General features: G+C 42.0%; 1 protein-coding gene across 2 annotated transcripts in view; it reads right to left on the reverse strand.

Annotated features, from left to right (window-relative positions):
* Window positions 1-2,796: 2,796 nt before the first annotated feature.
* The window catches only part of LOC149444071 (interferon-induced transmembrane protein 1-like), a 41,136-nt gene continuing 16,243 nt past the window's right edge, over window positions 2,797-27,689 (reverse strand). The window contains exons 1-3 of one of the 2 annotated variants that reach the window (XM_089654949.1): window positions 14,151-14,221; window positions 11,551-11,863; window positions 2,797-4,667 (exon numbers count right to left, since the gene is read on the reverse strand). In XM_089654949.1, coding sequence (XP_089511075.1) covers window positions 4,482-4,667; window positions 11,551-11,793 — 429 coding nt within the window. In that variant the 5' untranslated portion in view covers window positions 11,794-11,863; window positions 14,151-14,221 and the 3' untranslated portion in view covers window positions 2,797-4,481. Of the gene's footprint in view, window positions 4,668-11,550; window positions 11,864-14,150; window positions 14,222-27,689 lie in introns of those variants that run through there. The other variant, XM_089654950.1, reaches the window with a different exon arrangement.

The following is a 27,689-nucleotide window of genomic DNA, read 5'->3' on the forward strand; positions in this document are numbered from 1 at the left end:
TGGTTTCAACCTCCATCTTGGCGAAGGGACTAACCATCCTGAAATATATTTTCCCTCATCCTCCCCCCTTTCCTCTCTGTTCAGACACAGCGACATCTGGTTGTGGGTCACTGGCAGGCTAGAGCAGCAGGGGGCCCAGAGCTACAAAGCCCCCCAAGAGAGACAGAACCTCTCTGCCCAAGAACCTGTGTAATTTCTCACCTCGTAACAGAGATAAGGTAGCTTTCCCAGGAATTGAAAGAGGTTTTAACCTCATAAAACCTAGCAGCGTAGGTGACAGAATTAAATGAACATTCCTCAAATCAATTTTTATCCTATGCCTCATATCTTGGAATATGAGAGACATACATAAAAGCCAGACATATCATCGGATGGGTGATGAGCAGGCGAATCGTTTAATAGGTCACTCAACTTGTTTCGCACGCTCAGGGAAGCAGAAACATAGATCTCGTGAACCATGCAGCATATAATTTCATAATTCATATCTAAATAATCCTCAGACTTGTCTGTGTAATAATATACCCACGAGGGGACTATCGCTCGTGCAGCTGAGAAGTTATAGACCAGAATATGAATTATGAAAGATGTTGGTTCTAATTTAGGGTTCCGCCGATGAACCCTCCGTAAACAGAGTATTGGTCAGTTACTCAGAGCCACCCCCCTGCTGGGACATTTTAAAAACAGGCTAGCAGGCCTCAGTGAGTTAAGTTAAAGACATCTCCCATTTTAACATCAATACCACCTGGGGAGACCCTTTCGCTCTGCAACTTGGATCTGCTTACATACCAAGGCGTACTGGCAAGTAACTTAACCCTTTAACTTCCTTCCTATTATCTCTTTGCTGTGCTATGGTTCTTTATATACAGTATGTATATATATATTTTAGTTACATCTTTTTCTGTAAATATTTTTATTGCACCCGTTTGACCTTTTAGTAATAAATCTTTCCTTCTGAAAGTGTTGAACTGTTTCTATAAGCTCTCAATTGCAATTTACGAATCCCTGCCTTTTAAAAGAATGCTACTGTTTGTTTTAACCTCTGTATAACCGGCCTGTGGACCGTTTTATACAGACAATTATTTCAATCATTATAGTGTTATAGCTGTACCCCGAGTTTCCTCTTTCTCTGAGAAAAAGGAGGTGGTGGCAGTGTGAAGAAGGGTTAGTTGCGTAATTAACCTGACCCAGTAACAAGCGCATTCAGGCTGCCGGTACATAGATTGTTGTCCATTAGCTGGAAAATCGTGCAGGGTGCAGCTGGGTGTGGCATTGTTATGCACGTGACATCACGGCTTTATATCGGCCAGTCCTTCAGTCACGAGTTTGGTGAGAAGGTCTGGGGTCTGACGCTGCGATCATGACGTATTTGGTGGTCGCGATCGTGAGATTGTTGCATGTTGGTGGCGGCGATCTTGCGATCCGTGACACCCTCTACATCCAGTGATTTTTAAGGTTGCTACTAAAGTGGTTGCTTGAGAATCTGGCCTTTAATGCCTTTGTGTGTTTTGAAGTATCCTGCACTGTCATCCTTCTACCTGTGTTCAGTTACTGCAATAAATTATTATTATTATACAGGATTTATATAGCACCAACAGTTTGCGCAGCACTTTACAAAATGGAGGTAGACATTACAGTTACAATACAATTTGGTACAAGAGGAAACAGAGGGCCCTGCTCGTTAAAGCTTACAATCTAGGAAAAATCCAGCTTTGGAACTGGTATTTGGGTTGGCAGCATCTGAACAGGGGTTAGCACTACATTATGTTTGTATTTGCATCTCATTTGGTTTACGTTTAGACACATTCACACATAAGCATCACTTAGGACCCATGCACGCTGGGTGTTTAGCCCTGTTGCATGGGTCTCTGATGTTTAGCTGCAAGCAGAGGGCACAGGTGTGGCAGCCTGTCAAAATCTGTGAGAGGCAACAGCATCTGTGAATGGATGGGGCACCTAATGACACAAAAGTTTAGGATAGTATGCGCTCAGGGACAAATGCTCAGAACACAAGAAGTCGGCTCCAATCTTTTCTACTGCTAGATGCACTATCCAGCCTCATGCAGCCGCAGCAGCTGTCAGCCTCTCATAGAGTTTGACAGGCTGCCAGCAGTAGAGTACGGCGAGACACCTCTGCCCTCCACTTTCCGCTAAATGCCAGAGCCCTGTGTTCCAGTGTGCAAGGGGCTTAAAGTGGTTGAAAAGGCTGAAGATTTTTTACCTTCATGCATTCTATGCATGAAGGTAAAAAACCTTCTGTGTGCAGCAGCTCCCCCAGCCCCCTCAATACATACCTGAGCCTCATCGTGACCCAGCAATGTGAATGACAGCCTCGGCTGTCCCGGGTCTCTGCCTCCTCATTGGCTGAGACAGCAAGCACGAGCCAGTGGCTCCCACTGCTGTCAATTACTGCCAGTCAGCCAATGAGGACAGAGAGGGTGCAGGGCCAAGCTGCGGCTGCGTGTGTGAATGGGCACATGCAGAAGTGGGTGCCCCCATAGCAAGCTGCTTGTTGTGCGGGCACCCGACAGACAGGAGGAGCCAGGAGACCTTGCGGAGGACCCAAGAAGAGGAGGATCCAGGCTGCTCTGTGCAAAACCACTGCACACAGCAGGTAAAAAAAATGAACCTTTAGAATTGCTTTAATTATCTTTCTCCTGCTTTACCATTATGTTAGTGCACCAGTTTCTTATTATTATATCAAGATCTTCTAAACATTATTCCTGTTGCAAGGATCTTCCCCATTCCTCTTTGGTTTGATACAGCACATAACAAATTTGTCAACTCATTGTTGGCATATTGGGATATACTCAAATTTTTATTTTTTAAGCATGCCATTGTTAAGAATATTGCAAAACCACAATAACAAACAGAAAACAGTTCTAACCAAGAAAGTGTTGCCAAAGAAAACAAGTTGTGAAACAACTGTTACAATGAGATATAAAGCCAACAAAGCCAACCTTTTGCCATACTTCATCAAATTAAAATTTAGAATTTAAAAGTTAGGATTACAGAAAAATGAAAGTAGTATTCATCTTAATACACCAACCAAACAGAACAAACTAACTTCTGATTGTCATGATTTTACAACACACAGCCTTTCTTACTGAATATGCAACATTTTGTTAAAATACAATAGAATTTGTATCAAAAATACATATTTTCTTGGAAAAGCTGCAAAGTCTGAAGAAAACTATCATGCATTTATGAAAATAGCACTTTGAAGATACAAGTTTATTATCAGTTTTATTTTTAAGCAAATAGAAAAACATTTGGTACATTGACCTCTTTATGTATGTAAAAGGTGATGACCAACAGCCATTAAACTTTGGTTATAAAGAAAGATAAAATAAAGTACATCAAAAACTTTAAAACAACCGTTGGATTAGAACAAAGTTGCAAACAACTTTTATAAAGGGATATAAAGAAAAAGAAGAGGCGGAGTCTATATTTTTCATCATACTAACTATTACTTTTCAGCACACCAGTATTCTGATTTAAACTTTAAAAGTCTTGCCTATACACAGATATTACAAAATGGCAATTATTACATTTAGTAAGCAAAGACAAATATTTTTAGCTAGTTTTAATTGTACTTCATTGATATCTGATTTAGCCTGGCTTGGTGACATAGGGTCACTGGTTGCCTTCTTGCTGCCCAATTAGAACAGTGGCTTTTGCGGCAGACATATTAAAGGCAGTTGGCTAAGCCATCAATTCAGGCCTCATGGTACAACATAAAACTAAATCCAAGAGAGGCACAGAAGCTTTTTTAGTAATATAGCACATCTTTTGTTAGTTCACTTTAAAGAAGTAGAACAGTATGGTCCACTGAATTAGATTGACATGAATGAGCTGGGTAACTGGCATGTTTATTTGCTCTTTTTTTTACTGGTGTGAAGGAAACCAATAAGTGCTTTCAGGACATCTGTATTTCATAGGCAATAAATCCATGCAGGTCTATTACCAATCTCTCAGATCTGAGTAGATGGATGCTCACGGGGTCCATTCACATGAGGAAATGTCTCTAGATGGGGGACACTGCTGTTACCCTTCACCACAGTTAGACCAGCTTCAACAGCTGTGAGTCCCCATACAGATAGCATCATGCAGTGCACATCTAACCCCCAAGCCCCATCCATAAATTAATCCCTAACATGCCTGAATGATTTCTCCAGTCAGTCATAGAAATTAATCGAGGCTCTGACAGCTGCTTTGAAACTTGTTCAGCTGCATGTTCAGACCACATGTGAATGGATCCTAAGGAGCTAAGGAGACAGCATTAGCTATTCATTGTTGTCACATTTGTCACCTTTTCCATTATAAAGTGAATGCCAAACTAACATTATACCCTTTTACAGATTATAAACCTCGCAGCTAGTGTAATAACATTTTGATCCAACATTCAGAGGTATAAAAAGAGGAGATAGAATTGAAAAGAAAAAGAGGCCAAAAGATGTTTAGGAATTACAGCCTTTGAGCTGTTACCAATTTCTATATCTGTATCCATATGCGTAGCTGTATGATGCAGTTGAAGAAACAATAAAAGCGATTGCTATGATAATACCAATGAAAATAAAAACCGCAGTGGTAGCGATGTTTAATTTCCGGGCCATGGAACTATAGCCGGTTGCACCATTCATGTCTTTCAGCAGCTTCCTGTCCCGGGACTGCAAAACATAAAAAAGAAAAATAGGAAAATGAAAAGCACATCTGATATTTGCTATGATAAAGCAAGAATCAAGTGTCATATTAGAATATTGTGAATGTTAATAGGCACTAGGGAACTTCCGTAAAAATAGAGAGTGGAGGAACTTCCGTAAAAATAGAGAGTAGAAAGCCTGTTATAAAAGTGACCTGCCATATAAAATTGCAACACTGCCAATATGCATTGCAGCCTAAGGCGAATTTTCACAGCATGAACTGAGCAAAGTAATTGCACGCCAGGGGCAAAAGAGAGTTTATAAAGTGTCTGAAATTTGCTATAAAGATTTACAGGGCTGTATCCCAAGTTAAATGAAATTATGCAAAAAACCACTTAAGCAATACAATTTTACGTGTCTGTGGAATGGCACAACAACAAACATGCACTATATTGTCTGTAGGTCTTACAGGTCATCGGTTTACAGTTAATCATAAATAATGGCCCTACAATTAATTATCTCTGGTGTGTGCGGCAATATATAACATATAATATAATATATTCCACCATGAGTAGAAGGAAACAAATTGCTCGATTTCCCCATCAACACAGTCAGTGTTGATATGGGGGAATCCCTCCTGCAGTGCTATTGTGTTCTGCTGGCAGGGAGCCTTCCCTGCCAGCAGAACACAATGATTAGTGTTGCCGGCTATAGCACTAATTGTTCAGGAAAAATCCAACAGGCGGTTGTACACAAGTCGATTGATAGAGCGACTTTTGTACAACTAGGGTGCCCATACATGTATTGAAATTAGGCCAGTTCCTGCTGAACTATTTGGATTTTAATCCATGTATGGATGGCTTTACATTGGTGACAGCAAAAGGATTAGGGAGACACTGGGCTCCATTCACTAAAGCAGACCACATGCAGTATTTTGGTGTCCAGACACATTTTTGCTAAATACCGCATGCGATCCTGAAGTTGTCAATTTACTATGGTATTTACCACATGAAAAGGCATTAAAATCAATTCACAAAAGGAAATAAATAATTAAATGCATGTGGTAATTAAGTAGTGGCCTAGGCATGCAGTATTTAAGGAATGTAAAATTACAATTGCCAATCTGGAGTCTCTACCTGTTTGGATAATTTAGTTCAACAGTAATGCATAGAAACCTAAATATGATAATATGAAAATCATTGGGATTGATTAACTAAAGGAATTTTCTTTGGCTTTAGATAAGAGAGGAGGTGGATTAGAACACCTGTGAGGTTTTTATTGTTGTCTGTGCCCCCATTAGGGAGAATCACCCTCTCTATTTGTCTTGTTTATTGACAGTGAAAGTAAAATAAAATCCCAAATGTTCGGTTGTCCTCTGGACAGTAATAAACAGTAATAAAGTGGAAATTTTCTAGTGGGTACACTGGTTCTGGAAACCTGGGGGGGGGCCCAAGAGATTCAATGAATTGGTAGGGATTTCCTCTCACTTCCTGTTTTGACTATGGGAGAAAAAGTAAAGGTAAACTTCCCCAATGGGAAAGATGGGCAGCACTCCAGGATGGCAGGGGATAAGTCCTCGGCATGATTCACTGGGTCCTGGAGGGGAGGGGGGGGTCAGTGTGGGCCCGGCCATAGCCTAGGACCACACACAGACTGGCAACAGAATGAGAGGATGGAGAGAGAGAGAACAGGGAGATCTCTAGTGCCTTGGCTCTGCTCCTCCAGGTCTGGATTGTAAAGTGGAACCCCACGCCAAAATGTTTTTAAAAAATGCCCCCCCAAAAAAACATTCTACAACAGACCCTTATTCAAGCATGCAGCCTAGCTGAGCGAGCATCCCCCCAAACCATACCAGGCCACATGGGGGGGTGTTTAGGGGAAGGGCCCCCCCCTTCTCAAAGCACTTTGTGTCATGTTGATGGGAACAAGGGCCTCTTCCCCACAAACCTGGGCGATGGTTGTGGGGGTCTGCAGGAGGTGACTTTTTGGAATCTGGCAGCCCCCTTTAACAAGGGGGCCCCCAGATCCTGGCCCCTCCTATGTGAATGAGTATGAGGTACACAGTACCCCTACTTATTCACCCCCAAAAAATAATCAAAGTTAATAAAAACACAACAGTTTTTGACAAGTTCTTTATTAAAAAAAAAAATGTCGACCTGAAAAAAAATAACCTGCCATCCGGCGAACACGACTGTTGCCGTCCAGGTGACGTAACCGGATGGCCCCCGTCCACATGTCTACCCCTTTTTGGGCGAGTGTCATTACAGGGCGTAAACAAAATATAACATACACACAATACATTGTAATCTGTTAGGAGTACATTACTGTATCAAACCATTTCACCTCAGTTTTGCCCCTAGTGCTTTGTCCAGTGCCCTGCCTGCACTTTCACTGTTCTTTCTGCCTGGAAACTTTAGAACGTCCATGGCATCCAAAAAGCATCCCTTTAGATCAAAAGTGTTTTTAGACCAGCAAGAAAACAGCGACAGTGAATTAGAATCACTTGCAGAATTGAGCAATAGTGATTCGTGGGGAAATTTGTCATTAGACACTGAAAGTGAAGACAGCGACGATTCTGCGACTGAGCTCAGTGATGTGCAAACTTGGTGCTCTATTTGAAATTTCAGTGTTTTTGGTTTGATTACATTATTGAATTAAATTTATTATTATATTTTATAAATATTTATTACATTATAATTTATGATTGTGTTTCAAACTTTATCATACCCGGGATGATTACTAGGCTCTTGTTTGGACAGATTTAAGTGAGTTATTCCTAAAAATTACAGGCCCACAATAAAAACAACTTTACATGAAAAACTATGTACCGCTTTGACATTCAAAAATATTGACATAATTAGACCGCCAGGGAGGTTAAACAAACATTCTAAGTGTGAATGTGATTTTCATTCAGGAAGAAATCATACACATTGTAATGAAACCTGTTTAAATTGTCTGTGTGTACAAAACTGCTCTATATGAGCCAAAAGAACTTGCGTTTTTGTAAGCCCAGCATGCATGGACCCTTAAGGGCTTCCAAATGAAATTAAATTAGTTGAATCAATGATGGGAAGAAAGAATATTCAAACTTTACATCGGTCACAACATGAAAAAAGTTTTAAAACATGGAAAAACAAGCAAGTGCTTATTATCCTCTACTGATTAAAGGATTCATTTAACAATTGAGGTCTGGTGACAGGTTCCCTTTATATTTCAATGTATTTATTAAGAATTTTTAGAAACATTATACGGAAAGATGGAGATGAAACCCACCAACATGATGAGTTGCAAAACATAAACAATAAGACAATAAATTCAAGTACAATGTGTAGCAACTAATAACAGAATCGACCAATATTATTATACAATATTTATATAGCGCCAACAGTTTGCTCAGCGCTGTACATTACAATGGGAGACAGTACACGAGACAGTACAGTAACAATACAGTACAATACACGAGGGGTTCGAGGGCCCTGCTCCTTGGAGCTTACAATCTAGGAGAGCGTAATGAGAAATACACTGGTAGCATAAACAAAGTTTGGTCGATTATGAGCAAATTGCTCCATAAACAAGGTGGTATGAATAATATCATTAAAATAATAGACAAAAATATAGAGAACAAAAAAATGAGGAAAGAACTGAAGAAGAAAGTAAAGAATAAAACCCAGAAAAAAAAATAAGAGAGAGGGCCAGCCAAGAGTCCGTTACATAGCAGAAATATACCGAATGCATGGATCCCAAGTGCTCTTAAATTTAGAAGTATTGTTGTTAAGTATACTAGTAAGTTTATCATTAATCATAATCCAATTAAGTTTCTGCTTAACTAATACCAGCGAAATTGTTGACTGTTTCCTACGTTTTGGCTATCGTAATGCTCGCCGCCAACAGGATATAAAGAATCAGTTTAACCTATTTCTTAGGAATATCAGTGGGCAATAAATGAAATAGGGGATCGACGCATATTTACCCCCTTTACCAAATAAAGGAAGTTAAATAAACAGATCCAAAACCTAGTCACCACAGGGCATTTCCACCATATGTGGAGCATAGTACACTCTTGTCCACAATGTTGAAAACAGCTGGGTGACACAGAAGGGTACATTTTAGCAAGATGTGTAGGAACCAAATACCACGGAAGAAGCGTTTTGTAGTTAGATTCAATGAGTGTAGTGTTAATCGAGATTTTAGATTTTAGCATCAGCCATGATCCGCCAAGTGTCTAGCTCCAGAGAAATATTTAAATCCCTTTCCCAATGTACCATATAAGGGAGCTTAATATTTGGATCAACAAGGGAAGCATATATATTAGACAGACGACCTTTCACCGTCCCCATAGCCCCACAGGAGACCTCGAGAGGGGTGAGCGTACAGGGTTCCGTTAGTAATTTAAGTTTGCTAGTGACAAAAGACATAATTTGATGATAACTAAAGATTGATTCTACCAAACCAGGATAAAGGGAGATCTGCCCAATTATGTAAATCGGTCCTGAGTCGTTTAAAAAGAGGGGGGTAGTTAGCACGATATATCGATGAACTAGAGCTCGTGAGATGGATCACCAAATAGGGAAGAGAGCGGGGGGCCCATTGAAAATCGAAATTGTCCCGAAGATACCAAACCTCCGAAGTGGGCAAAGAAATTGTTTTAGAGGAATTCAGAGTAAGACCTGAGGCAATAGAAAAACGGTGAAGTAAATGGAGGAGACTAGGTAAAGACACATACATAAGGACATCATCATCAGCAAATAAGGCACATTTATGATCTAGTTGGCCACAGTAGATACCAGAGATAGCAGGGTCAGAACGGATAGCAATAGCAAGTGGTTCCATTGCTAATGCAAAAAGTAAAGGGGAAAGGGGGCATCCCTGTCTAGTACCTCTCCCAATAGACAGAGGAGCAATTTGTATCCATGAATAGAGACCCGGGCTGAAGAATTACAATACAGAGCCAACAACAAAGTAAAAAAGGAGGAGCTGAACCCAAATGCACCTAACATCTGAAATAAATAATCCCAAGGCAGGCTGTCGAAAGCTTTATGGAGATCTAAAGACAACAGCAGAACTTCCCTCAACAAGCAATTGTCCCAATTAGATTGTACAGCTGACAATAGTGCCAAAGTTCGACGAATTTGATCAAGTGTTTGTCGACCGCTAATAAATCCTGATTGATCATCATGAATATAATGAGCTAAAACTTTATGAAGGTGTAAAGCCAAAACGTTAGTGAGAATCTTGAGATCACAATTAATCAAGGAGATAGGATGATTATTAGAGACAGCAGTAGTTTCTTTATTGGACTTAGGAATGACACTAATGAACACTTTATTTTCGTCAGAAGGCACCACTCCCGCGTCTCGTAAATAATTAAAATAATGGGTCATATGTGGAATCAGGAAGGCCATCCGGTCCTGGGGATTTATGTGGAGCTAAGGTTTTTAAGGCGTTCTGAATCTCCTTGCAAGCGATAGGCTGATCCATTAATTCTCAATGGGCCTCCTGAAAAGAAGAAAGAGTCATGGAATTCAGGAAACTGTTGGTAGATGAGGAAATGTCCCCTCGAGGTGAACGGTAAAGATCAGTATAAAAGGAATGAAACTCTTGGAGGATCTTACTGTGATCCTGAGATAAAGCACCAGTAGTCAGTCTGATTTTAGGAAGAGCCATATGAGAATGTTTAGGAGACAGCTTGCGCGCTAATAGGGTGCCTGGTCTGTCCCTCCAAGTGAAAAATGTGTGATTAGCCCAACGTAACTGTTTATCCGCCGTTGTAGTAAGGCACAAATTAAGTTCCAATTGGGCCTGGTCAAGTTTAACCAATAGAGCAGGATCAGGAGTCTGTTTATGTTGGGCAACAAAATCAGTATACACTTGAGATTTAGTCTTTTTAAGTCGTGAAGACAGTTGAATAAGAAACCCCCTGGCCGATGCTTTATAAGCCGCCCAATTAACAGCTGGAGTCGTGTCATCTGCCTTATTCATTTCAAAATTCAATTTCAAATGTGTGGAGATATCAAGACAATAAGAAGCGTTACCCAAGAGAGATTCATTAAGGCGCCAATGAGGAGCAGTTCTCCCATGTGTCCAAGACGAAAGTATCAAAAGAACCGGGTCATGGTCGGACCAAGGTGTAAAAAGAATTTTAACTGTAAAAAGTCTAGAAAGTGAACGTGTATGGAGGAATATATGATCAATACGGGAATAACATTTATGAGCCCTAGAGAAATGAGAGTAGTCTCGAGAAGTCGGGTTAGCTTCTCCCCAGGGACAGGTTCCCTTTAAAGCACCCCCATTAAAGTGTGTATTTAACAAGTCCAGTCTGCAGCTGAAGAATGCTTTAAGAAACCTATTTAAAGCATGTTTAAAATGTTTTATAAACGTTTGCTAAATTGAGTGATCTGGGACTAGTGTTAAAATCAAAGAATAACCATTATTTATGTGTATGGTCATTGAGTTGCTTTGAGATCTGGTGCCATTTTGATTCTTGCACATTAGTGTGCACATTCAGTATTTTATTCTTCCCATCCAAGGATCATCAGGCCTGATCAGAGGAAAATGTTCCAACAAGCTGTAAACTCTCTTTGATTAGTGTTGCCGACTGCCAGAAACCAAGGAAATCACATATGGTTCAATCATGAGCAAAATCAGGACTTATCATCATCAAGTCATTTATGGCCAACCTAACTGTATGACTGTAACTTTTCTGCAGTATGAGTTAGGTGGAAGAGATCTTAAATCAAAGGTGATTTGTTCACTGAAAACAAATATGAATTGGTAATCACCACCCACTTTAATCAGAATGATGAATTGCCAAGTTTCAAAGTTGCTCAATTAAATCAAATCTGTTTCCGCAGAATGTGGGCAAAACAAAAACTTTAAATTCTTGACATGAAGCCTGAAGACTCCATCTTACCTTGACAGAATATACAAGAGCGATGAATCCGAGGCAGAAGACGTTCATATACATGGCATTGAAGAGCGACCATATAATGTGATCTCGGACAGGGGGCTCCTCTAGCGCTATTGTCACCACAGTGGATTGGATCTGCTGGCTTGGGCTGTTCTGTAACTCCGTCCCTCCTGTCACCTGCTCATAGCCATGGCTGGTGTGCATAGGTGTAGAGTGTAGTCTAGCAGTGTAACCACTGGTTTCCATCACTCCCGGATAGCAGAGGAAAGAATAAAAGACTCTCTGCAAAATACTGGAGAGGATTTAGTAATGTGAGCTGTTGGGAACAAAATGAGTCTGATGAGAAGGTTTAATTTCTTTCCTACATGTTACTAATGCACGAAAAAAGAATGTAACTAGAGCTGTAAGGTAATAAGAAATATGCAGTAAAAGAATAAGAAGATACATTAAAACATGTTCTGTTGGATCAAAATGAGACCAACACAAGTATTAGATTTGTAAAAATCTCTAAGGCTAGGTTCACATCTGTGCGGGTGGTTCCTGCTTCGGGTCTGCAACTGTTTCCACAGCCACAACCACCCACACAGAAAAATGTGCTGGATGCACACGGGTGTTATTAATCATGACATGCTGCATGCACTGGAAATAGCTCTCGCACTGAGAACTGCAAATGCACTTGCAGTTCCAGTGCGAGCTGCGATTTCTAAAATGCTACAGGGACCCTTTCCATGTGTTTCAGGAGGCACGGAAGCCCATTCAAATGAATGGGCTGCCGTGTCCACGCAAAATGCGCCTGAATGTGTTAACCTAGCCTAAAACCTGCCTGGAGTTTGCATGTTCTTACTGTGCCTGCATGGGTTTCCTCCGGGTGCTCCAGTTTCCTCCCACACTTCAAGGACATGCTGCTAGGTTAATTTTCTCCTATATAAATTGGCCCTAGTATGTGTATGTATGAATGAGAGTTAACAGCCTTAGATTGTAAGCTCCTGAGAGCTGGGACTGATGTGAATGTAATATATACTGGAGCTCTAACGAGCAGGGCCCTCTGTTTCCTCTTGTACCAAATTGTATTGTAACTGTAATGTCTACCTTAATTTTGTAAAGCGCTGCGCAAACTGTTGGCGCTATATAAATCCTGTATTATAATAATAATAATAATATACTGTAATATTCTGTATGTAAAGCACTGTATAAATTGCTGATGATATATACCATTCCCTACTCTATCCAAAATTAATAACAATGTTAACTTTAGATATACTTTGAAAGCAAGCATAAAGGAACACAATAAGTAATTAACCCCACCATATTTATAAAGCTGATAATTAGAGATGCGCATATCTGCCTAGGTTTGGTTCGTTAACAAAATTCAAGCTGTGGGTGGCCCTGCCAGCATCCTATCACTCCACATTCTTCAATGTGAAAATCAAGGAAGCCAGTTGGAAGAATGTTGGCCAAACAATGTCTACATTCAATCAGAAGCACCGATTGTTCAGGTATTCTAACAGCCACAGGTTCCACCTGTCAGAATACAATAGTGTATAGCCAATTTATCCTCAATCTGACAAAATCAGCTGCACAGTTTGCATCCAGCTATGTAAGTCTTCTCTGTCCTGTCTGCGCTTGCACATTACAGCCCCATTGACCTTTAAGAGGCTGTTTTCCCAGGCTGGAGATGATCAAAGTTTGATCCACAAAGATCTATTGGGCTATAAAGCTCAGGGCTGGATATAAACAAACAGCGGAAACTATGGATACCGAATTGAGGTAAGTATGCATCTGTGGAGGAGGAAAGGAGGTAAAAAGGATAAATTCACTTTGTTTTAAAGTAAATTTATCCATTAAGGAATGTTAATTACAAAAAAATATATTTTTGGCTGTATAGTGTGAACAGTTTTAAAAATATTCTGCATTCATTGAAAGAAAGTCTATGTCCCGCAGGTTGTGTGCTGAAGGTTCCGCGCATCTGGATATTCTTCTATTTTATGCTTTGTTTTCTGTTAGAACAGTGCAGTTTCTTATTGCTGAAAAACTTTAACTATTCTACTTCCAGTTGACACTTTTAAACAGTATGTATCAGCAAATCTCTGCTCTAACACATTTTTAAAACAGAACCAGGTCTCAACAGGTGTTGGTGCTGGTCAAGGAGTTCAGTGCCAAGCCAAGAGGAATGTTCTGGTTCTCTTACAGGGAGCTCTATTGGGGTAGATGTCTAGATCTAAGCCAATATCGTAAAAGTTGCATGAGGAAAATTACAGGAAGCTTTTTTCTAACTAGTCCATTTTCTTCCAAATAATAACCAAGAATTAAAATGTAACTATTAAGTAGAATGTAATGTAAATTTTCAGTTCTGTTGCAAAATTGAAGCTATATCTCTTCAGATAAGATGAATTAGGATGAAATGGACTGGTGTAACCTCTAATAAAATAGAATAAATCAAACTCGTTTTTCAAAATACAAATACCAACTTGTGGCCATTATAAGTATAGTAATATAACATGAATTTCTAAATTAACAAATTACCACATGGAGGTCCTAGATGTGCTACAGATGAGAATACCAATATTATATCAATGTCATAGTCCAGTATGTTAGCGTCTTACCTTATCCGTGCCTCTCTGTGCAGAGCATGGACAGCAACTGTTTAATATTTCTCTGCAAAAAAACCCATCTCTCAAGCCAGGAAGATGTGTAGACCACTTTATATACCCAGCAAAGACCACAGGTTCTGAGCTAAGATTCTAAGAAAAAAAAAGCCTAACTGCAGGCAAAAACACAAATGAAGAAATCAGCATAAGGGATATAACTTACAGTTAGTATGATGTGTCCCTTGTGTTGACTCTTCTTGTTTCAGTAATAATCCTCCTTGGTCCTGCACCTCCTACCCTCACTACTGTAATATTCCAGTGTAGGGGGGGTTAATACACTTAAAGGGCTGTTAGGAGCTCTCATCGAGAAAACGTGGCTATTACCACCCTTTCCTGCCAGATCAGCCCTTCACAGAAGCCATACTACATCTTCTATAAATGACTATGCCTGTCCTTTCTGCCTAATCCATCTTTCATAGAACAGAATCTATGCATGCTGGACAGGCAGATGATTGATAGGTCATGTCCACACCCTTCATTCAGAGATCCTGTCTCATTCATATATGCTGTAGAATGGCTTCTGTGAATGGCAGATCTGGCAGGAAATGGTGGTAATAGGCAGGCTCGATTGATGAGAGTTTCTAATAGCTCTTTAGTTGAACTAACCCCCACCACACCAAAAGATTATGGCAGCAGGGGTGGGGGAGTGCAGGACTGAGGAGGATTACTACTGAAACCAGAAGAATCAACACAAGGGACATCATACTAGGTAAGATTTTTCTATTTGTGTGTAGCACCTTGTCAGGGCTCCCAGGTGTGACCAGAGGTGTGTGACTGATGCAGGGAAACACAGACTTCAGATATGTGATAAACAATATAATTTATTAACACTAACCATACAAACATAAACGCAGTGCAATACTAAAACATAATACAGTGCAAACAAACCAAACCAACCACCCGCAGATAACAGTACATACAAGCAAGCGTCGTCAGGCAGGCCGGGTCAATATCAATAGGGCAGGTAGGTACAGGGGGAGCAAGCGGAGATGGGTCGGGGTAACAGGCCAGGTTCAGCAGGTAGCTAGCAGCATAGTACAGAGGGTCAGGCAGAGGGATGGTCAGGGTCACAAGCCAGGGATCAGAACAGGTAGCAAGCAGTGTGGTACAGAGGGTCAGGCAGAGGGATGGTCAGGAGCGAGCCGGGATCAGAGCAGGAGAAGTCAGCAGCGGTTCAGATCAGGCAGGGTCAGCAAAGGAACAGAAACAGGATGCAGGACAGATACAGGGCCCAGGACAAACACAACACCAAGGCAGAGTCTGCAAGTCTGGCCATCCCTTAAATACACCAGTATCATCAGTTCCAGGTGTTAGCTGGCTGAAAGGTTGAGTCTCTGATTGCTGGGAGCACCCGCTGGCCAGCCCTGGTACTGCAGATCAAAAGGCAGGTGAGTCCCACCATTGCTGGCCAGTCCATTCCTGACACACCTTCTTTAGTCAGGCTGCTAGGTTAAGTTTGGTTTTTGTCTTCACTGTAGTGAGTAGAGCATTGATTCATTGTTTTTGTCTGTTCAAGGTTTCCTGAGCTTGGTGTTTGATTTCTCTCACCTGCTTCTGGAAGAAGCTTCCAGAATATAGGACAGGGAGATGAAAATATCCAGCATAAATATTTATCATACTCCAGCCAATCCCTGAAAGGAGGCCTTCAGAAGGTGGCTAGGGAGGTGATAAATGTTCAGGAGGCCTGGCAGAGTGTTCTTTCCTCTCCAGGGAGGGTGTCACGTACCTGGTGTGAGAGGCCAATGGAGAGAGGGCATCCCTTGTGGCTAAGTTCCAGACTTCCCTGAGAGTGGGACAGCAGGAGTCAGGCCCAAAGTGGCACAGGTCGACTGTAGGAGTGCTTGTTGGTGGTCCACCCAGGAGCACAGCTGATGCACTGAGATGAGGTCTGCAGACAGGTGGCGCCTGTGCGAGGTATGCAAGCCCTTCCGGGGAACAGAGGATTACTGGATAGCCGGTTCAAAGCCAAGGTCAGGTACCAGGTGGGAATCAGAGCAGACGCAGTCAGATGGGATAGCCAAGGTCATACACAGAGGAGCAAAGAGGGAATATCTGTTAGCCAAGCCAAGGTCAGATCAGGGGTTAAGTAGAGCAGACAGGTCCAATAGCAAGCTGAGTCTGTATCAGGAAATCACAGATCACAATAGCACAGGAAACAGGAACAAGGTACTTGGAAGCCAGAGATCAACCAGCACCTGAGAGTAGGGCAGGGATTTCTTATAAAGGCCGTTTGGAACCAAATTTGAGCCAATGTGAACTTCTGCGGCCATGCAAGGTACTGGCAGGGTTGCCAGGTCTCCTAACACCTCTGCCAAGGACAGAGCCCTAACAGAGGGTTCCAGTTCTCGTGAGGCTGCTGCCCTTAGGAAAGAGTTATAGAGACAAGAGATTGCAGTTTGGGCCTCAGCAGGAGCTGGGCTGAAATGTCCGGAGAAGACTGCTTTAGGATATTTTTGCTGGTGGACATTGTCCTGAAGTCCTGCCAGAAGGGAACTAAGTACCAAAGATTGCTATATGGACTGGAGCTGCTCTGACAGTCCTAGATGTACGGTCATTCCCTATTGCCTCCAGCAGAGGTTGCTATACAGGAGATTTGTGAGACGTTTGTTCTCCCATTGACTGCTATTTCCCTTTTAGAGTATCCTGTGACCTTAAACCCCTCTCATGTTCAAGGTATTTAGCAATAAATGGTAAAAAGACATCCCCTCAGACTGAGCCTGAATTGTGGAACCATACGTGTGACTGACTCTGTGTTAGCAAGGGAGACTTGGGCATTTTCTCAGTGGCCCCTTCAGGGGTAATCACTACACGTGCTTGTGGCTGCACTTAGACCTTAATCTTTATTTTCAGAATGAAATTGGTAGAATGGAAGTAAGGGGGAGCCTGTTTTAAGGCCCCCCCGCACTCATGGGATTGTGATAGCTGAGATGAGGCAGTTTCAAGGCCCCTTCCCCTTCTTGCTCCTCGGGCACTCAGGAGGTCAAGAGGTCAGATCACACCTGGTCCAGCTGTGGGAAATCTGCCCAGCAACATTTCCTGTCAGGTGGCACAGGTGTGATCTGCCCGGAGATAAGATGACCCTGGGGAATATTCTAGAAGGTCACATGACCTTTAACCTAGGGTCAGCTGACCTTTTGGAACCTTCCAGAAGGGGGTTAACCCCTATAAAAAGGGGCTCTGAGCCAGTCCTTAGACCCCTGTCTGATAGCTCCAGAGGCTATAATACAGGAGCTGTCAGCTGGGATTGTGGACATGAAGAGCCTGATGCGCCGTCTGATCAAGAGAGCCGGGGATGAAGATGGCGAAGAATGGATGATGAGGTGCCTGTCCTTACCAGGACCATCAGGACTGCCTGCTGCTGCCGCTGGGTCCGTCTTTGCTGCCTCCAATTATTCAGCAGCTCCAGCAAGCACCCGGCAAAGGTCTGCTCAGATCGAGGATGCCGGGGGAAGTGACATTGCAGCCCAGGAAAGAGGAACCTTCTCAGAGATGGTCAATTGGCGGAGCAGAGGAAGGACATCCAGCCAAGCGCAGGAGGAGCCAGAGCCGGCGCTACCTCCCTGAACCGCCCAATCAGCATGTCCCACCCTCCTCCTCCGGCGAGTGTCAGGAGCATCCAGGAGGGGCGGGGATTCTATGGCTGCAGGCGAGGCTTCCCTTACTGGTCACCAAAAAGCGGCTCTGCCCCCAGTGATGTCACCACCAGCTTGGTCACCATGGCAACTGAACGCTACAGCCCTGCAGAACCAGGAACAACCCCACACTCACCACATAGACAGCGCTTTGCAGCCACACTGCATGAACACTGATGCTTCTTCACTCCAGGAACACCAAGGCACACAAGCAGCTGATGAAGACAGCACCCTACGTCTAGAGGAACAACAGATTCCGGTTGTGTGCTCCCCTGAAGCAGCTCATCTCACTCTGCAGAACGATGGTGAGTCTACTGGAATACAATGCCTTTCTGTCTTAACAACATCCTTAGATTCCCTTATTAATAGCTTTAATGTTAATACTCCTGCTATGCATATTTCGGCGCCTCCTGTCACTGCTGCAGCTGTTTGGAATCCGGCTGTCCTTCCTAACATCTGTTAGATCCAGTTAGCAATGACGTCTCACACGTTTCGGAAGTTAACGTTTCTATACCCGCTCAAGATTTATCTAATATCCCTGAAACAACTTTGAAAGAAACAATGCCTTGTGTCCTATCACCATTGGGTTTTCACTTAGTGTCAGTAATTAAAGAAAACATTTGCCGCAGAGATTTTGTCGATTTATTATCCCTCCTTCCTTCTGCCAAAGATGACGGGTCTGAAGACAGGCACAGGCCTGTCTCTTGTAATTTTAATAATTGGTTACAGGCCTTTTGTATTTATGCTAGCATTATTTGTGAAAAGCATCCGGAAAAAGTATGGGTCTGTTTCAACATGTTGACATAATATTAGAGGCCAATAAAAATTTTGGAGGTATAGCATGATTCTTATATGACGAATCATTTCGCCAAAATTGTCAATCCACCCCAGCTTACATTGGGGTGACAAAGATATTGGATTGTGGTTGAATCTTTTTCTACCCCAACACCAATTAACCAAACAAAATCCCACAGCAACAAATACACCAAGTTATAAAAAAGGGATCTGGTTTGCGTTTTCTACACTGTAAATGGCCCGGCTCCTGCTGGCACCGAGACAAATGTGCATTCTGTTCAAGATTGCATCCTGTTACCAAGTGTTTTAAGAAATTGGCGTCCAGGAACCAGCAGCCAGGTAATGTGTAGTTTCAAAAAAGCATCCTCCCCGTTGAACCTGCAAAGAATGCTTCCATGGCTTAAACAGTACCCAGACAAGAAGATGGCCCAGCTGCTTTTTGAAGGTTTTATTAAAGGATTTTTACTCTCCCCTTTTCAAGGCATTGGCTGTACTGTTGAAAAAATTTTAAAATCAGTCTCGAGATTCCTGGAAGTAGTAAGGGAAAAAATATTTAGGGAAATACAAGAGGGTAGAGTGGAGGGTCCATTTACTGCCCCCCCCACCCCCCAATTCTGCAATTTTAGAATTTATCCTCTTGGGATTGTTCTAAAAAAGGAACCCAATTCTTTCAGGCAGATTCACCACTTATCTGTTCCCAAGGGAAACTGGTTAAATGATCAAACAAGTGAAGAGTCAGCCTCGGTACATTATTCAATTTTTGAGGATGCCTTAAAAATAATTCAAGAGGTGAGTTTTGATTCCTTTTTGGCAAAGGCGGATTTTATATCAGCTTTCCATTTCTTTCTGTTACATCCAATGTCCTTTAATTCCCTAGGTTTCTATTTTGATGAATGCTTCTTCTTTGACAAATGCCTCCCAATGGGGTATTCAGTTTCTTGCCACTATATTGAGGCTTTTGCGACTTTCCTGGATTGGGTGGTTCAGACTCGTTCTAAATCATCTAATATTCTGCAGTACTTAGATGATTTTCTTTTTCTTCCAGGAACGCCACAATATCTTAACTACATTTTTGAATATGTGTGAAGAATTCAATATATCACTAGCACAAGAAAAAACTATATTGCCTACAACTAACATTATTTTTCTAGGTATCGCCATAGATACGATATCTATGGAATTTAGTCTGTTGAGAGATAAGATTGTTAAGTTATCTTTGTTGTTAAATAGATTGATAAGAAGAAAAAAGGTCTCCTTAAAGGACATGCAGAGCCTGCTTGGCCTATTGGCTTTTGCTGCCAGAATTTTGTCTACTGGCCATGTTTTTTCCAGACGTTTTTATTTGGAAATTTCTGGGCTAAAATCTCCTTCCTCTCATATCAGACTGACTTTAGATTTAAGAGAAGACCTTCTAGTGTGGTCACAATTCTTAGAACACTTCAATGGTAGAGCTATTTTTCAAGATCCTTTTGTTTGTGATCAGGATTTCCTTTTATTTACTGACACAGCAGGATCAGTGGGTTTTGCGGCATTGTGGAGAACCCACTGGTGTGCAGAGTCATGGTCCCCCGCATGGTGTACTAAAGGATATATTAAAAACTTAGTTCCTTTGGAATTATTCCCTATTTTGGTAGCCATAGAAATTTGGGGTGAAGATTTTCGGAACAAGCATATTGTTTTTAGCATCGACAATAGGGGGGAGTTTTATTCGTCCTTAATTGTCTATCATCAAAGTCCCCCCCCACCCCGTAATTTCCCATTTTCAAATGTCTTAACCTTAACATGTGTGTTAAAGCTAATTATCTTCCAGGAAAACAAAATGAGATTGCGGACTCTATCTCGTTTGCAGATGCACAGATTCAGGTTCCTGTTTCCTGCTGCGGATGAGAAGGGAGCCCCTTGCCCACCATTTATATGGGATCTAATTTAAGTTTGGTTGGAAACAGCATAAGGAGATCCATTGCCTCTTCCACGCTGGATGTCTATTCGGCGATGTGGTTGCAATGGCAGAATTTTCTACGCGACTTAGATTTGCCTTCTTCAGATTATTCAGAACAGCTTCTACTGCATTTCCTGGAAACTTTCATGTCCCGATCCTTATCATGGACCCATATCAATAAAACTTTGGCAGGTATTTCCTTCTTTCAAAAAATGCGCAGTCACCCAGCTTGCAATTACTTCTCTGTTAAGCAGGCCCTAAAAGGATATATAAAAAAGCTCATGTTCATAGAGATTCCAGAATAGCAGTTACACCGGCAATATTGCAACAACTGCTTCAAACAACCCAGACGGTATGTTTTTCTTCTTATGAATCTTTGATGTTTAGGTCAGTTTTCTCACTACTTTTCTTTTAGAAATTAGAAATTTTAGAATCTCTGAACTGTTACCGCCCAGCAAGTCTTCTCAGGTAGGTATGTTTTTTACTAATGTTTTTATTGACCAAACCAGATTAAGAATTTTTCTCCCCAGGTCTAAGACAGACCAAGTTGCAACAGGTAGTTGTTTATGGTTAAATTCATTTCCAGATTCTCCTGTTTGCTCCATAGCTCAATTAGCAGATTACTTAAAACTAAGGACGGATACAGGTAAGTTATTGTTTATTCATGAAAATGGTTCACCCCTATCTAAATTTCAATTCGTAAATGTTTGCACATTTTAAATTTGAATGACAAGCATTTCACATCACATTCATTCCGTATAGGAACTACCACAGAAGCAGCTAGAATAGACATTGATGCTAATAACATTAAATAAAATGGGAGATGGAAGTCTGACTCTTATAAATTATATATTCGGCCTAACACTTTATTTTAATTTCAGGACAATTCTCATCCGTCTGGATTGTCGGCCATTCTTTCATATTTTGGGCTGAAAGGAGAGCTTTGCGATGAATCTATACTGAAAATTTTAATTTCGATCCTTCTTTGGTATACGTTTTCTGGCAAGGCAGGAGAGGAATGCATTGACAGGATTTAATTTTAGATCTGAGTTTGATATTTCAGAATTGGCCAGTCCCAGATGTTCTAATTCTCCATGTAGGAGGATATGATATAGGAAAGGTAAAAACACTGGATCTCATCTTCAAGATGACCTGCATCGTTTACGGATGTCCTGCCCGGATACGATGTTGGTCTTTTCAGAAATTATTCCTAGACTAGTCTGGCTTAATTCTCCTTTTGAAAAAGTCAGAAGGAGAGTTATTTGAGCAATCAAAAAGTTTTTGTCATCCATTAGTGGCTTTTCTTTTCGACATGTCGACTTAGAAGGAGGTGTGCCAGGTTTATATAGAGAAGATGGAGTTCATCTGTCAAAAATTGTTCTTGATATATTGAACTCCAATCTTCAAACAGCAGTGGAGAAGGCTGCAGTGTGGGGTGGTTGAGCCAGTTTTGTTGGTTGAACAAAACTGGCCATTTGGGGACAGTTGATTTAAATGTCTTTGGATATATTTTCAACTCGAGTCATAGTGGCTGGATTGTCCTCAATGGTTGATGTTATTTAAAGTAAGTTTAAATGGTTATTGATAACATGATGTAAGTTGTTTACATATTTTATACCAGTAATAAAGAGGTCGCAGCCAATTAACCTCCAATGCTGTTTGTGTTGATTTAATACATTTCTGACATGCTGGCTACAATGCCATAACCACAATAACCACACACACTCACACACTTCTATAAATATACAGTATTTTCAAAGAATGTGTAGTTGGTGTAGTAGGCTTAGTTTCATATCAATATAAGTAAATGTTTGAAAAATGCCCATTGACCCTGCCAGTTTATGCTCCCTCAGAGGTCTTCTTTAATAGGGTGACCATTGGCTCCCAGTGCTGCAGGAAAGTGGTCATCTTTGTGTCCATCCATACATCAATCTGCTGCAGTCAATGCCTGCTAGTTGATTGACAGTTGTTCTGACTATTTAGCAGCTAAAACAGGGGCTAAGTATTGTAGCTACCACTTTTGCTGGATAGTATGGCCTGTTACAGAAAGCATAGCTCCTAACTGTCCCTGGTTTGGAGGAACTGTCCCTCTTTTGGAAAAAATCCTTCTGTCCTTCTTTCCTCCTTGTTTGTCCCTTATTTTGATCTGATGTATGGACCTGTATTAAAATGCATTATTTATGTATCAAAAAGTGTTTTATTGTTCTAAAGCTTTCATCCATTTTCGAAATTGTTTCATTCATACATTTCGAAAGCCAGTATAAAGGAACGGTAGTGGTACAAAAACACTTTTCGGTTTAACCAATAATTGTTTGCGCTTTAATTCCTCATGTAAAAGGGTGTGCCCTTTTTTTTTTTATACTTTTTTGGTGTCCCTCTTTCCCATCTCAGAAATTTGGAAGGTATACAGAAAGTTGTAATGGATCTACTGGCAAGATCAACATGTAATAAAACAATGCTACAGGAGGACACAGAAAAGCAAAAATTGCCATGTTATGCTAGGTAACGTGTTTGCTGTGGCTCGCGTTTGCACGGGTACACTAGCCCATTCATTTGAATGGGCTGCTGTACCTGCAGGAAACAGGTCCCTGCACCTTTATAAAAATGCAGACACAGGGAAATCACATTTTGCTTTTGCACCTTGCGATTTCCTGTACCCAGAAACACGGTGCATTTTCAGATGCATGGGGGTACCATTAACAATGAATGGCAGCCCTACGTGTCTGCAAAAAAGCAGCACATTTTGTCTGTAGGTGGTTGCAGGTGCAGAAATAGATGCGATTTACATGCTGTCCCGCACTTGCAACCCCCTGCAACAGTGTGAACCTAGCCTTAATACTAGTAGCAGACTGAAGCTGGTATGTAACTTTTATATTTTACCTATAGTCACACTTTAAAGCAGCCTTTTTCAACCAGGGTGCTCAGGCACCTTGGGGTACCTTGAGGCTTCTTGTATACAAGCCAGCGGGTGGAACAAGCCTGCCTTTTAGTTACACAAAGCCACAGGTTTTCATTGTGCTCCATGACAACAATCTAGCTGCGTCCTGACAACCAATTACATCATCAGTGGATAAGGAGGATGTCGGTAGCCTGCACAGCATCATTTTTTGACTTTCACCTGCCCCTCTCTGTCAGTGCTGGGGTCACATTAGCTCAGCGATGGGAAAAAACTGAGGGAGAGGAGAAACCGTGGGATACTAGCCAGTACCAGTGTGCAAAAGTGTATTTGCTTTGGAAGAATAAATCACCTCTAATGTTGGGTGTCCTACGTTTGTGGATGTTGCTGCTTTATATAAAACTATTACTACAGTTTTTTACATTATAGAATGGAGTGCCTCAAGACTGTCCATATTTTTAAAGGGTACCTCGGGATTTTCCATAGTCTTAGAGGATTCCTTGACTTTGTCCTTAATTTTAAAGGCTGCTTTGACTAAAAAAAGGTTGAGAAACACTGCTTTGCATTGCAGTTTACCAGTCACCAGATGTGGTGGCTGCATTAGTTTACTTTCTTCAGTTTCTTTTTTTCACCTAGTGATTCTGCCGGTAATACACATTCAGTCCTACGATGACCTCTCTCACTTATCCTTCTGTGTCATGACAACAGAAACAAGATAAGACTACTTAATGCGGAGCTCCACCCAAAAGTTCCACTTTAATGCTCTGTCCCCCGATTCCCATTAAGGATTGGCACCTTTGGGGAGTGGGTACCCGAATTTGACAGGTACCCGCTCCCACTTCCGCTGCGATCGCCTAGGTGATCGAAGCGGAAGATGTCCTCCCCCCTCCCTCCCTGTAGTCTTCTGGGACACGTGATAGGTCCCTGAAGTCTATGGGTCCATTCACAAAGCGCAGCGCTTCTCTCGCATGCTGAAGCCGCAAGCTGTCACAGCTGAGTGCCCACACTAAAGATGCCGGTGCCAGGGAAAGAAGACGGCTGGTGAAATTAGCGGTGGTGAGGACACCGCTGGACCGAGGGACAGGTAAGTGGCTGTAATTTAAAAGTCAGCAGATACAGTTTTTGTAGCTTCTGACTTTAATTTTTTTTTTCAGCTGGAACTCCGCTGTAAGCCTGTCCTCTCATATTCTATATATCAGGGGTTGGCAACCCATTGGTCGCGGGCAGGTGACGGGTAGATTACGATCCTTCCTTGCCGACCCCCAGAACCTTGACAGGAGGGGTTGCCGGGCTGCATTTTCTGAAACCAATCCTCTGTATTTTCCTCCTGCAGAAGCTGAAAATCGGCTTCTTCTCCTCTTCCACCAGCATTCAGCTGCTGGCGAGGGGAAAATATAGGGGATCGATACCAGTAAATTATGCTTCTACTATGCCTCCTGTCCCTGTTTCTCTTCTTGCTGCTGCCCAGGCCCCCCATGTGCTCCCTTGGTCCCCCTCTTCCCCCACAGCGCTACAGACTTTCCTCTTCCTCTCTTCTGCCGGCTGCTACAGGGGATCATTTGAGGATAGAGAGTGGGGGAAGGGGCCAGAAAAGATGTAATTTACCAGCCACTTCCTTTTCTGAATGAGCACAGTAAGTGATCAGTATTGAGCACTCATTGTGTTCATTCATAACTGAAAACTTATGCACAGTAAATGGTGTTTACTATGGTTCAGTTTGTGAATGAACAGGAAGTTGCTGAGCAAAAAATGCTTCCTATTCATTTACTGTCCAGTGCAGCTGAGAGTGCAGAAAAAGGGACTGGTGAATCTTTGTGAGAAATCAGGGGTCTGTTTAGAAACCTGATATTTCACCAAAGCCTTCCAACAGGGCTCCTAAAAAAATGTAAAAAAAAATAAAAATAATATGTAAATAATGATAAAAAAATAAAATAATAAAAATAAAATACTACTGACACCATCCACTGCCTTACTGACACCATCCACTGCCCTACTGACACCAACCCCTGCCCTACTGACACCGTCCACTGCCCTACTGACTGACACCATCCATTGTCATACTGGCAACAACCTCTACCCTACTGACACCATCCTCTGCCCTACTGACACCAACCTCTGTCCTACTGACACTGTCCACTGCTCTACTAAATGACACTGTAGACTTTTAAGGTTGAATAAGTTTATTTTTTTACAGTGACATTTGTTATATTATATTTTTCCAAATTTTCCTTACTATTTAGTTTGGCCTTGCTAATTTATTTGCTAAAAAGGGCACCAAAACCTGGTGATCTTTGATCTTTTTCATGTTGTTCAGGTAGATGTCCTCCTCTCAAAGGTTGCCTACCCCTGGTCTAAGGAGACCAAACTATGCCCAGGCAGAAATGGGATAAAGAGAATGGGTGCTCCCCCACTACATGGTTGTTAGTGCATGTGGAGGACATGCAGCCCAGCATGCAAATAGTCTGCTATATAACAACTATACCATTAACCATTTCATTGCCAGGCCCTTTTAAACACTTTTAAACTCAGGTGGCCAGACCAGTTTAGCAGTTTTTCCATTGCTTTTTTATTTTTCCCTTACAGATTGCAGAGTTTGTGAAAGACCCCCCCCCCCCAATCCATATATGTTCTGAAAGTATATGACCTATAGAATTAAAGAAATGTGCTACTGTTTTTTAGTCCCCGCGATATTTGTGCAAATGTTTATCACATCGCTATTTTCACTAAAAATACACTATAATCATTATTAGTGGAAACATGTATGGCAAAATTTACAAACTTCCCACTAAATAAAAATTTAAAACTGTACTGAGGTAATAAATAACAAATATTTGTAAATTTTAAATTGTACCTTTTTGTGAAATAGTGAAAAACTGTAAAGAGAAACAATTTAAACTAAAAATCTGAGGTTATCATTTTCACTTATAGCTATCAGAATTTGTAAAAGACCCCCCCCAAGACATACATTTTTTGAAAGCACATGACCTGTAGAATAAAAAAAAAATGCTACTGATTTTTTAGGCCCCACAATAGTTGCACTTGTTGTTGAAGAGTTGTTCATCAAATGACATGAACTCGGACCCACATGAATGTCAAATTGGGAGCAACAGCTGTGTCTCTGCAGTTTCTACATCCCAAATGACATCAATGGGACTGCCGGCACGGAAATGCACAGAACACCTGTGCTTCCCTGTACAGGTAAACAAGGCCTTGCAGGGGCATACGCTGTAGTATGCCCTGTGTGAGCAAGGCCTTCTATGGGTTTTTTTATTATTTTATTTTTTATTTTTATATTTGTTTTTCAATTCTATTTTTTTATATTTTGTATTTTTTGGGAGGTGGGGGATGTGGGGGCTGTGGTGAGATATCAGAAGTCTAAACATACCCATGATGTCTCTTTTTTGAGGCAGAGAAAGGGACTGAAGACAGTACCTTTCTCTGCAGCATGAGCTGCACTATACATGATTGAATAAGGGTCTGTCTAGATGTTCCTATTCATTTACAATTCACAGCCAGCAGCACAGAGGGAGCAGGACCAGAGTGGGCCCTGGGTACGAGCTGGACTGGAGTGGGACAAGAGCAGATGCCAGGGGATCAGTGGGGGGGTACTGTGGGGAGTCAGAGCTAGGCGAAAGGCTAGATGAAAGCTAAAGAAGCCAGCTGCCGGCAGGATGACAGAGCCGGTACTGGCAATAGGGACATTTGCAGTGATTAGGGATAGAGGCAGGGCCATCTTTAACAGGGGGAAAAAGGTGCAGCTGCCCTGGGCCCAGTCATTGTTGTAGGGTCCAAACCAGCTGTCCCTTGAGCCCCTTGTGTTAGAGGGTGGGTCCCGATCCCAGTGGCAGCAGGAGCAGGGGAAGGCAAGCATCAAGGGTGGCTAGGATTGAGAGCCTGGGAGGGAGAAGACCTCCGCCACCTCTCTGACCCCCAGAGAGGTGATTAGCATGGACTCCCAGAGCATGGACTCCTCCAACCTCCCAGCTCGTGACTCCGACAACAACAGCAACGGCTGCCTAGAGGACAAGGGAGGGCGGGAGCACAGGCAGCCAGGGACAGCACAGCAGAGGAAGGAGCCGATCACCCCTTCTCTCTGACCCTCCTTTCTCCCCTTGTCTCTGATCCCCGTCTCGCTCCCCCTCTCTCTTATCTCTCACTCATCCCCTTCTCTCTCTCCCCTCACTGGTCTCTCTCTCTCACCTACCTTCTCTCTCTCACCCCCACCCCTCTCC

The sequence above is a fragment of the Staurois parvus genome, unplaced genomic scaffold (genome assembly GCF_062004578.1).
Source record: "Staurois parvus isolate SC_StPar_1 unplaced genomic scaffold, SC_StPar_1.0 ptg000818l, whole genome shotgun sequence".
Taxonomy (NCBI): Eukaryota; Metazoa; Chordata; class Amphibia; order Anura; family Ranidae; genus Staurois; species Staurois parvus.